This window comes from Schistocerca piceifrons, chromosome 7 (genome assembly GCF_021461385.2).
Source record: "Schistocerca piceifrons isolate TAMUIC-IGC-003096 chromosome 7, iqSchPice1.1, whole genome shotgun sequence".
In the NCBI taxonomy this organism is placed as follows: Eukaryota; Metazoa; Arthropoda; class Insecta; order Orthoptera; family Acrididae; genus Schistocerca; species Schistocerca piceifrons.
In genome coordinates this window covers 320,656,986-320,669,747 of record NC_060144.1, presented here as the reverse complement: position 1 = coordinate 320,669,747, position 12,762 = coordinate 320,656,986, and the positions used below count along the sequence as shown (strand labels likewise).

General features: G+C 47.8%; 1 protein-coding gene across 1 annotated transcript in view; it reads left to right on the top strand.

Annotated features, from left to right (window-relative positions):
• The window catches only part of LOC124805657 (venom carboxylesterase-6-like), a 64,465-nt gene that overhangs the window by 40,868 nt on the left and 10,835 nt on the right, over positions 1–12,762 (top strand). Inside the window, exon 8 of the mRNA XM_047266224.1 lies at positions 2,739–2,862. Coding sequence (XP_047122180.1) covers positions 2,739–2,862 — 124 coding nt within the window. The remainder of the gene's footprint in view (positions 1–2,738; positions 2,863–12,762) is intronic.

Genomic DNA, 12,762 nt, shown 5'->3' with positions numbered 1-12,762 from the left:
AGTACCATGGAAGTCATTCCCTCATGTATTAACAGATGTCCTATCATCCTGTCCCTTCTCCTGATCAGTGTTTCCCGCATGTTCCTTTCCTCTCCGATTCTGCGCAGAATCTCCGCATTCTTTACCTTATCAGTACACGTAATTTTCAACATTCGGCTGTTGTAGCACATCTCAAATGCTTCGGTTCTCTTCCTGTTTTCCCACAGTCCGTGTTTTACTACCCCACAGTGTTGTACTCCAGATGTACATTCTCAGAAATTTCTTCCTCAAATTAAGGCCGATATTTGATGTTAGTAGACTTCTCTTGGTCAGGGATGCTCTTTTTGCCATTGCTAGCTGCTTTTGATGTCCTCCTTACTTCGTCCGTCTTTGGTTACTTTATTGTCCTTAACTTCATGTAATTCGTGAGCATCAATCCTGATATTAAGTTTCTGGCTGTTCTCATTTCTACTACTTCTCATTACCTTCGTCTATCTTCGATTTACTCTCATTTCATACTCTGCACTCATTAGACCGTTCAGCAGATCACGTATTTCTTCTTCACTTTCACTCAAGATAGCAATGTCATCAGTGAGTCGTATCATTGATATCCATTCACCTTGAATTTTAATTCCACTCCTGAACCTTTCTTTCATTTCCATCATTGCTCCCTCGATGTACAGTAGGAGCGAAAGGCTACATCCTTGTCTTCCACCATTTTTAATATGAGCACTTCGTTCTTGGTCGACCACTCTTATTATTCCCTCTTGGCTGTTGTACATATTGTACATGACCTGTCTTTCCCTATAGCTTACCCCTGCTTTTTTCAGAATTTCGAACATTTGCATCATTTTACACTGTCGAACGCTTTTTCTAGGTCGAGAAATCCTATGAATGTGTCTTGATTTTTGTTTAGTCTTGCTTCCATTATCAACCGCAACGTGGAAATTGCCTCTCTCATCCTTTTACCTTTCCTAAAACCAAACTTATCGTCATCTAGCGCATCCTCAATTTTCTTTTCCATTCTTCAGTATATTATTCTTGTAAGCAGCATGGATGCATGAGCTGTTAAGCTGATTGTGCGATAATTCTCGCACTTGTCAGCTTTTGCGTTGTCGGAATTGTGTGGACGATATTTTTCCGAAAGTCAGATGGTATGTCGCCAGACTTATACATTCTACAAACCTACGTGAATAGCCGTTTCGTTGCCACTTCCCTCAATGATTTTAGAAATTCTGACGGAATGTTATCTATCCCGTCTGCCTTATTTGATGTGAAGTCCTCCAAAGCTCTTTTAACTTCTGATTCTAATACTGGGTCCCTTATCTCTTCGAAATCGAATCCTGTTTCTTCTTCTATCACATCACCTCATAGAGGCTTTCAATGTATTCTTTCCACCTTTCCGCTCTCTCATCTGCATTTAACAGTGGAATTTCCTTTGCAATCTTAACGTTATCACCCTTGCTTTTAATGTCACCGAAGGTTGTTTTGACTTTCCTGAATGATGAGTCTGTTCTTTCGACACTCATTTCTTTTTCGATGTCTTCACATTTTCCTGCAGCCATTTCGTCTTAGCTTCCCTGCATTTCCAATTTATAACATTCCCGAGCGGCTTTTATTTCTGTATCCCTTAGTTTCCCGGAACATTTTTGTACTTCCTCCTTTCTTCAATCAATTGAAGTATTTCTTCTGTTACCCATGGTTTCTTCGCAGTTACCTTCTTTGAACCTATGTTTTCCTTCCCAACATCTGTGATGGCCTTTTTTAGAGATGTCTGTTCCTCTTCAGCTGTAACCCCTACTGAGCTATTCCTTATAGTTGTATCTATAGCCTTAGAGAACTTGAACTGCATCTCGTCATTCCTTAATACTTCCGTATGCCACTTCTTTGCGTATTGATTCTTCCTGACTTATGTCCTAAACTTCAGCCTACTCTTTATCACTACTATATTGTGATCTGAGTCTATATCTGCTCCTGGGTACACCATACAATCCAATATCTAATTTCGGAAACTCTGTCTGACCATGATGTAATCTAACTAAAATCTCCCCCTATCACACGATTTTTTCCAAGTATACCTCCTCCTCTTGTGATTCCTGAACAGAGTATTCGCTAGTACTAGCCGTAACTTGTTACAGAACTCAATTAGTCTTTTTCCTCTCTCATTCCTTGTCCCAATCCCATATTCTCCTGTAACCTTTTCTTCTTCTCCTTCCCCTACGACTGCATTCCAGTTCCCCATCACTATTAGATTTTCATCCCCCTTTACATACTGTATTACCCTTTCAATATCCTCATACACTTTCTCTATCTCTTTATCTTCAGCTTATGACGTCAGTTACATAGAACGATAAAGGTAGTTACAAAGCACGGAATCAACGCTCAACACATAAAATGATGACGTACTGGTTGTATGGTCTAGGCAAATTGGTTAGCTGAGGGAGTAAACTACTGGATCGTTAATATTCCTATGGTGTATCTACCTATCACATGCTCTATTACATCAGAACTGTGAAGCAAACCAATCGGATGTGTGGCTTACAGGACTACCATCATTCTGATCACACAATTTCAATCGGCAAACCGTTGTTTCTCTAACGCTGTTATCACAAGTGAAAACACATGCCAGAATTTTATAAATTAGTTGGAAGACACGACAAGGTTAATCCTCTGAAACACTGTTCTGTATGATAAACTTCACTGATATCTATATATTTCTACAAATTAAATGTCTGTTCTTACAAATTCACTATTTACAGCTGTTATCCGATCTGTTCTTCATTTATCCAGCGGACTCATTCGCTAGGGCGGTGGCGAACTCCAGCAGTGTACCTGTTCACTTCTATTATTTTGACTACAACGGCACCGGCTCCTCGGATTACGGTAAGCATTCGCCATTTGGCATTGCTTTTGTCCAAAAATAAACGTTTCTGAAAAGAGTGATCGTAAACTTAAATATAATGTTAATAACTTCCATGAAATTATCTAATAATTCGTAGTGTATCCACTAAACTTTATTTCATGGAGTGTAGTCTTGTACGCACTCTTAGTTTCATTATTGACTAAAACTCAATTACGGAATAATGTTGTTTGTTTGTTAACACTACTACGCTAATAAATTTCTCGTACATTTCTAGTAATATTGTTTATTACACAGTGTACATATATGTCAATATTGTTTCTTCAACACTCGTAAATGAAGGCAGTTCAGATTTAACCCACATCTGTCAGCCAACAATGATACGATACAGGTGTTATAATTTGTATGTGTAAGCTTCTCGTAGGTCAGTAGAACTTTGTAGTTTACTAGCCATGGCTACGAAGGAAGAACATCTTCCTTTCTTTAATCAACAACAGGTAGCACAAAATCAGAATGATAAAATTCGCCAGTCTAACTGTAAGAGCACGTTGGTCCAGAATATTTCGTATAAAGATGATTTCTTCACAAAACGTTCACCCAAAATTCACATATGGTAATATCTAGACAACCTCAGTGACAAAATACGTTATCAGTGTATTCTTTATCAATCTGAATACATTTAAGAAAATACGTTACTAGTGCTTGCATTATCACAGCGGAACCCAGTCATACAAGTAACTTATGAATAATATGTTCTCGGTTTTCCAGCCCCGTCAATTCGAATAAAATCCTCGAGCTTTCGATGGCCATCATTTTTTTTTTCATTATTGTGATTTCAGGGGAGGGCTGTCAGTGGCACAATCCGCCGCTCTTCAGCCGAGTGACATGACAACTTAAAATAAGAATAAAATGTTACATACATAAGGCGATAAAGGGGAACTTAAAACATAATAATGGGGAAAAATGGAGGTAAAAAAATAGACTAACACGGAGTTTTAAAAAAAAAGGTCACCAGAAAGTTAAAAACACAGTTGGCGATTCTTCAAAACTCGGAGAAGACACTGAATGGACATGCACACGTTAAAAGTCGGCCACAGTAGTAAAAACACTCCAGAACAACACACTTAGAACCCATCTGGAGCACACACGACAAAGAATAAAACTGCCAGGCGGGACCTGCCGAGGGAAAGGGCAGAGAGGATGGAAAAGGAGAGGAGAGCAAGGGGCAGTAGGGGAAGCGGCGGGATGAAGAGAGTAGGGGCGTCAGCAGGTACATGAAGAGGCAGGAGACACGTGGGGTGGGAGATGAAGAGGAAAGACAGGGCAGGAGGGAGTGCAGAGACACTGAAAGGAGGCACAAGAGATGGAGGGGAAGTAGGAGGGGGAAGCCGCTCAGGAGGAGGGAGGGGGAGGAGAGGGAGCCCTGAGGAGGAGTTAAGAAGATGGGGTTAGAGGTGGTAGGGAGGGTAGATGTCAGGGCGAAGCTCATCATTCAGGAGGGGTAGACGGTGGAAGATGCATTGGGAAAGGAGATGGAGGGTGTGGAGATGGAGAGAGGGTGGGACACAATGGTAAAGGTGTGGTAACTGGTTGGGGTGGAGAGGAAGGGAGACACCAGGGGGTGAGGGGGATCAAGGTGGCAGACAATATATAGTGTGCGGACGTGTTCAAAGAAAAAGAGAAGGTGGGGGAAGGGGATGAGGTCGTAGAGGATGTGCATGGGGGACAGAAGGCGGATGCAGAAGGCGAGGCGGAGCGCATGGCGTTCGAGGGTTTGGAGGGCTTTATAGAACCAGGGAGGGGCGGAAATCCAAGCTACACTGGCATAACAGAGGATGGGGCAGATCAAGGATTTGTAGGTGTGAAGGATGGTGGAAGGATGCAGACCCCACGTCCGGCTGGCCAGGAGTTTCAGGAGGCGGAAGCGGTTGTTAGCTTTGTTTTGGATGGTAAGGAGATGGGGAGTCCAGTTGAGGTGGCGTTCGAGTGTGAGGGCAAGGTATTTGAGGGTAGAAGTGAGGTGGATAGGATGGCCATAAATGGTGAGGTAGAAATCATGGAGGCGGAAGGAGCAGATGGTGCGGCCTATGATGATTGCCTTGGTCTTGGAGGGACCACAGGTTGCACCAAGCGGTGAATTGGTGAAGGTGGGTTTGGGGGGTACATTGGGACCATTGAAGGGTAGGATAAAGGGCTAGGAAGGTGGTGTCATCAGCGAATTGGAGAAGATCAACAGGAGGGGGAGGTTTGGGCGTATCAGCAGTGTACAGGAGATAGAGGAAAGGGGAAAGGACAGAACCTTGGGGCACACCGGCAGAGGAATAGAAAGTACGGGAGTTGGAATTGTGGATAGTCACATAGGAGGGACGATGGGAGAGGAAGGAAGCAACGAGATGGACGAAGTTGATGGGGAGAGCATAGGTCTGGAGTTTGAAGAGGAGCCCCTGATGCCAGACACGGTCATAGGCGTTCTGGAGATCAAGGGAAACAAAGATAGTGGAGCGATGGGAGTTAAGTTGGAGTGAAAAAGACTGGTAAGGTTAAGGAGGTGGTCGTCAGCGGAGAAGGAAGGCCGGAAGCCACATTGGGTAAGAGGAAGGAGGCGGTGATGGTTAAGGTGGCGGTGAATGCGGCAAGAGAGGATGGCCTTGAAGACCTTACTGAACTTGGAGGTGAGGCAGATTGGACGATAGGAGGGGGGTTTGTTAGGTTTAGGGAACAGCAGGGCATGGGAAGTCTTCCACAGGTCGGGGTAAAATCCAGTGGAGAGGAGGACATTGTAGAGGGTAGCAAGGACAGACAGGAAGGTTGGAGGGGATTCGTTGAGGTGACGGTAGGTGACACCATCATGACCAGGGGCGGTATTGCATTTGGAGCGGAGGACGAGTGTGATGCCTTGTGCATTCATGGGAGTGTTGATGTCTGAGGGGGGTAACTGATCCAAGTACTGGAAGCTAGGGGCGAGAGGGGGGACAGAGATGTCAGTGCTGTCAAGGACGGTGGGGAAGAGGGAGTAATCAATATGGGGATCGACAGGAATGGAGAAGACCTCGGACAGGTGGGAAGCAAAATGGTTAGCCTTACTGAGGTTGTCAGGAAAGGGTCAATCGTCATGGAGGATGGGGTAATGTGGGGTCGGATGGCTACCAGTAAGGCGGTGGAAGGCTGACCAGTACTTGGAGGAGTTGACAGGGAGGGTGGAGTTGAGGCGTGTGCAGGTCTGGCGCCAGTCCCGGCGTTTCTTTGCTGTTTCTTTGCTGTAAGGAGGTTCCGGATATGTTGCTGTAATTGCTGGTGGCGGGTGAGAGTATCCCAGTCACGAGTGCGGAGGAAGAAGCAGTAGAGGCTGTGGGATTCATGCAGAAGAAGGACAGCCTGTGGAGGAAGCGTAGGGCAGTGAGGGTGGATGAGTTTGGTAGGGACATGAGCCTCCACAGCGTCAGTGATGGTCTTCTGAAGGAAGGAAGAGGCATGTGTGATGTCATCAGGGTGGTGAATAGTGAGGGGGTGGCTTTCGACCTGTATGGCAATGGATTCCCGGTAGGCATCCCAATTGGCACAGTGGCAGTCATGGACAGACTTTGGAGGGGCAGTTGGGCGGGTAGCTGCAGTGGTGGGACGGGTAGAGGAGATGGTGAGAAGGACAGGGAGATGGTCACTACTGACGGGATCAAGGACATCAACAGCGAAGCGACCAAGGAGGTTGGGGTAAGCGAGGATAACATCGAGGGTGGAGTTACTTTCAGGATGGGTGTGCTGTGGGAGAGGAACAAGGTCACCATGGAGGGTGGCAAGGAACTGATGCCACCGCCGAAGGGTGGCAGGGTCACAGCTGTGGATGTTGAGGTCAGCAGCGATCACATAGGTGGAGAAGGTACGGTCAACATGGGAAACGAAGTCAAAGGGGAGAGGAGCTGCGGGGCGGATATAGATGGTGGCACAAGTGATGGTGAGGGAGGGAAAAAATAGGCTGAGGAGTTGTTTGGTCAGGTTATTGATGAGGGGTTGTGGCCGGGCAGGGAGATGCCTGAGGTGCCCTATAGCAACCCCGCCTCAGGCTAGGGGTAAGGGATTGTCAGTGCAGTGTAGGAGATAGGGGGAGGTGCGGACAACGTTGTGGGGTTGGAGGAAGGTTTCATTAAGGATGAATGTGTCAACCTGGTGCTGGGAGATGGTATGCATGAAGAGGTATTTGTTTGCAGGGAGGGAGCGAATGTTGAGGTAGAGGAGACGATACTGTTGATGCGCCAGGAGGTTTGAGGTGGGAAGGGTGCGGGAAGGGGAGAGATGGGCTTAAACGAGGGCGGCGGGGCGGGTGAAAGTAAAGTGGGCCTGGTTGTGGGATTAGGGCCGAGGCAGCAGGCAATCTGATCGATCCAAGTGGCACGCGTGCGTAAGTCGATGCGGGCAGCTAGCAGAGCTATTGCCCGTGGCAGCACCAGTGATGTCAGGTGGCACCAGGGGCAGGCGCCACGTTTGAAACTGCCGCTCCCGCGTCACGCATCTATCTCTGCTTTCTTTCGATGTCCAACGCCTGTCCCCATGCCCTGCTGAGTGTGTCACTTTTTACGAGGGTGCCATTACAAGATATGCTGGATCTTTTGGCCCAACATTTTCTATCTGGAATCATTAAGTTGTTCCGTCACGTCATAACGACAACGTACTTTTTGTACTGCGATGAATATTGTGAGATGACTGACGGCACAGCCATGGGATCACCACTGTCTCCAGCAGTCGCAAATTTCTTCATGGAGCACTTTGTGGAGCAGGCTCTGCAAACTGCGACATTACGGCCATCTTGCTTTCTACGATATGTTGATGACACCTTCCTGATATGGCCTCATGGTGAAGATACACTGCAGCAGTTCGTCGATCATATGAATGGTGTCCATCCCAACACTAAATTTACTGTCGAGATGGAGAAGCACGGCAAGCTACCATTCTTGGATGTTTTCATTGAGCGGAAGGCAGGAGGCCAGCTTGGTCATTCAGTGTACCGGAAACCAACACACGCTGATCGGTACTTGAACGTCAATAGTTTCCACCACCCTGTACACAAGAAAGCTCTCCTGAACACGTCGGTTCATAGAGCCAAGATTATTTCTTACGACGACCACCTACAGTCTGAACTGCAGAACTTAAAACGTGTTTTCGGGGAAAATGGGTACAGAAAAAGAGACATCGCAAACGCTTTCAAGGGCCGCCGACGAAAGACCCCTATTGAATCAGTAGAAGAGGCCAAATGAACTGTATTCCTGCCATATTGTGGAGCAACTAGCGGTAAGTTAGGACGTCTGCTGCACAAACATGGACTAAGACCAGTGTTCCGGCCCGCCCCCAAGATACGAGATATGTTGCGCCATGTTAAAGACGACATTGCTCTTCAAGTGTCCGGTGTGTATGGTGTACCCTGTGAACGTAGCAACATGTATATTGGACAAACAATTCGCACGGTTGTGGAGCGTTGTACTGAGCACAAGCGCCATATAAAACAAAGGGAGCTTGACAAGTCGGCCATAGCCGAGCATTGCCTAGAAAACGGACATGAAATACAGTTCGAAAATACAAAAGTGTTGACTCATGCGTCTACATATTATGACTCCGTTATAAAGGAAGCGGCTGAGATTCGTTTAAACAACAACAGTTTCAACAGAGACCAGGGATACACACTCAGCAGGGCATGGGGGCGAGCGTTGGATATAGAAAGAAAGCAGAGACAGATGCACGACGCGGGAGTGGCAGTTTCAAACGTGGCGCCTGCCCCTGGCGCCACCTGACGTCACCGATGCTGCCAAGGGCAATAGCTCTGCTAGCTGCCCAGATCGACTTACGCACGCGCGCCACATTGGATCGATCTGATTGGCTGCTGCTGATGTCATCTTGCCTATATAAGCGAGAAACCGTAACAGCCCTGGTAGGCGACTTCGTCCCCATTCCCCAGCCCTGAATCCAACTCCAATCCCGATGTCATCCTCTCCTTCCCTAACCTCCTTGGCCGCATAGCGGTGGATGTCCTGGACCCCATTGGTAGTGACCATCTCCCTGTCCTTCTCACCGTTTCAGATGGTCGTCGCCCCCGTCCCGACCCTCGTAATGACCCTCCCCTGAAATACGTCCATGATTATTCCCGTGCCAACTGGAATGCCTACTGGGATACCCTCTCTACCCAGGTCGATAGCCACCCTGATGACATTACCCATGCCGCCTCCTTTCTCGAGCAGACCTTGTCTGAGGCCATGGAGGCCCACGTCCCTTCCGTCGCCATCCACCCCCACCATCCTACTTTACCCCCATAGGCCGTCCTCCTCCTCCTTGAATCCCACAGTCTCTACCGTGCCTTCCTTCACACATGTGTCCCAGACACACTATGACAACACTGACAACTACAACGACACATCAGAAACTTGCTCACGGCTAAGAAACGCTGGGACTGGCGACAGACATGCACCCGTCTTAATGCTACACTTCCTATCAACTCGTCCACGTACTGGTCAGCCTTCCGCCGCCTTACCAGATCCAACTCCTCCCTCTACTACCATCTCCTTCATGATAATAAACCCTTCCCTGACAACCTTAGTAAGGCCAATCACTTTGCCTCCTACCTCTCTGATGTCTTTACCATCCCAGACCATCCCCAGTTCAATTACTCTGTCTTCCCAAATGTCCGCGATCGAACTGACACCTCTGTCCCTCCCCTCGCTCCTGGTTTCCAGTACTTAGACAACATTGCACACACCGAACTCAGTGCCCCCACCACTACTCAGGATATCATCGCTACACTTCGCACGAGATGCAACACTGTTCCCGGTCACTATCGTGTCACCTATTGCCACGTTCGTGAAGCTCCTGCTTCCTTCCTCTCCACACTGACCAGGCTTTATAATATTGTCCTGTCCACCGGCTACTACCCCGACCTGTGGAAAAGCTCCTGCATCCTTATGTTCCTTAACCCCGACAAACCGCCATCCGCTGTCTCCTCCTACCGTCCCATCAGCCTTACCTCAGTCTTCGGCAAGGTCCTGGAATCCATCCATACCCAAAGCATCCACCAGCATCTCCGCCAGCACTAACTCCTTCCCATTACCCAGTGTGACTTTCGGCCGTCCTTCTCTACTGACGAACTTCTCCTTCACCTGACTCATCTCCTCTCTGAACAGCTCAATTCCCGTCACTCCACTATCTTCCTCTCCCTCGACCCCGAACGCGCCTATGACCATGTGTGGCATTCTGGTCTCCTCCTTGAGCTCCAACCTTCACCCTTCCTATCAACTACGTCCGTCTGATTGGGTCCTTTCTTTTCCAACGTCCTTCCTACGTTACCATCCATAACATGGATTCCTACATGTCTTTCCCCTCCGCTGGTGTGCCCCAAGGTTCCGTCCTCTCCCCTCTTCTGTACCTTTTGTATATGGCGGACATGCCGCCTCCTTCATCCCCCATCCACCTTCTCCAGCACGCCGATGACACCGCCTTCCTTGCCCTTTCCCCCACCCTGCAGCGCTCCCAACACCTTCTCCAATCCCATCTCAACCGGTTCACAACTTGGTGCAATTAGTGGTTGCTTAACTCCATTCCTTCCAAAACCCAGGCGATCATTGTAGGCAAAACCACCCGTTCCTTCACCTCCTCGAATTCTATGTCACCATCTATGGCTGTCCTATCGCCCTCACCCCCACCCTTACATACCTTGGCGTCACCCTTGAATGTCGCCTCTCCTGGACCCCTCATCTCCGGACAATCCAAGCCAAGGCAAGCTCCTGACTCCATCTCCTCAAGCTCTTTTCTGGCCGTGCATGGTGTCTGGACCCCTCCACCATCCTCCACACCTACAAATTCCTCATCCGCCCTATCCTCTGCTACGCCCACCTGCCTGGGTCTCCACCCCTCCTACCTTTTACAAATCCTTTCAAATCCTTGAACGCCATGCTCTTTGCCTCGCCTATCACATCCGTCTCCCCTCCCCCATGCAGATCCTGTACGACCTTATTCTGTTCCGTTTCCCCACCTCCTTCTTTTCTCGAATGGATACGGTTCCTCTACATCTCCTGTAAACTAGATCCCCCTCACCCGCTTGTCTGTCACATCCTCTTCCGCCCCCGTCCGCTGCTGCGCCTATATTTCCACATTCCACCTGCTCTCCATCTCTCCACTTTCCTTACCCTCTCCCAAGGTGGCTTCTGCCAGCTCCCCCTCCCTGATGATGCCCTCCTCCACTCCATCTACCCCTCCTATCAACTTTGGTCCTCCCCTCCCACTTCCTGTATTTTTTCCTTAGGGCACCATCCCTCCCTTCTCTCTCCCTTCCCTCCCTCCTCCCTTCCTCTCCCCTCCTCACCCCTCCTCCCCTGGGCTTCCCATACCCCCATACCTTCATTCCTCCCACCATCTCCTCTGCCATTGGAATCTCTGCTCTCCCCTCTATACCACTTTCTTACCCTCTTGACAGGTCCCCGGACTCGCACACGTTCAGTGGGCATTCGCGCACCAGAGATCATCGCCATCAGGTTTTTGTGTGTGCCGTCGTGTTTGTGATTCAGTGTTTTTCGCTGCCCACGCTCCTTCGTTCACGTGTGTCATCTAAATCATCAGTGTTTGTGCACAGTGCCGACAGTTTTCTTGTTTTTCGTTGCGTGTGAACGGCTTCATGTTTTTTAATTATTGTATCTACTGTTTTTTAACCACCATTATGTTACTTTTTTGTCTTCATTGGTTTTCTCTTTTATCGTAGTGCTTGTGGCTGAAGAGCGGAGTAACATTTTTCCCCTGCCAGCCCACCTTGTATGAGGTGCAAAATGACAACAAAGAAAAAAAAAACCGCCCGACAGTCGGATCGCCCAGAAGACAAACATACCGCGAAGTCCTTCTCTCTCACCAACTCAACTGCCCTGGCAGTCGAATCGCCCAGAAGACAAACATACCGCGAAGTCCTTCTCTCTCACCAACTCAACTGCCCTGGCAGTCGAATCGCCCAGAAGACAAACATACCGCGAAGTCCTTCTCTCTCACCAACTCAGACTCGGGAGGAGAAGCCGCAAGGCTGGACACTCCGTAAACACACGGCTTGAAGTCATCCCCCACTGGAGATCCTTGGCGAGCCCCAGCAGTCAGTGAACTCCTGATGACGATGGAGGAGATAGCCATTGAAAGCCCGAGGATTTTATTCTAACTGACGTGGCTGGAAAACCGAGAACGTTTTATTCATGTATGCCGTCGCGAAAGACTCCGGGGACAAAAGCGACTTATCTCAAACACAGTATCTAAATAAAACTATGAAACTTTTTGACAGAATAAACACATACTGACCTCAGATTCGATGACTTCCCCTAGCACTGTGTTAATAGTTCACTAAAGTGCAAACATCCTAGCTTCCTTCTCCGGGTAACCTTTCATCAATTCTCTGTGAGTTACGTAACAACAAGAGTTGCTGATATGGAGAACGCTGTATCAAATGGCTGTGAATAGTTCGTAGTTTGCGGGTGCAGACACAACGAAGCAATACTTTTCAATTCGGCTGTTTCCAAAAGATCAAGGAAAAGTCAATCAGGTATATGTTCATCAAAACTTAACGAAGTACTTCTTTCACCTTTATGCAGGAGGAAGCGTTTTGTAAACGAGCTTTTCAATAATTCTGCGTTTACACAGGATTGTTTTGAGACATCATAACATCTCAATCAGGACAAAGTGGGCTATAATTGAATAGGTGTTATGGTGTGGCGAGTTATGATACTGCATGAGCGTATTGAGTGCCAAATCTTTGAAGACGGTACACTCACCAGACAAGCTTTTTGTGACACTATACTTCTATCGCACTTGCGTCTTTTTTTTCTTTTTTTGTAGTAAAATCTTATGTGACCAAACTGCTGAGGTCATCAGTTCCTAAGCTTACACACTATTTAATCCAACTTAAACTAACTTAGTTTAAG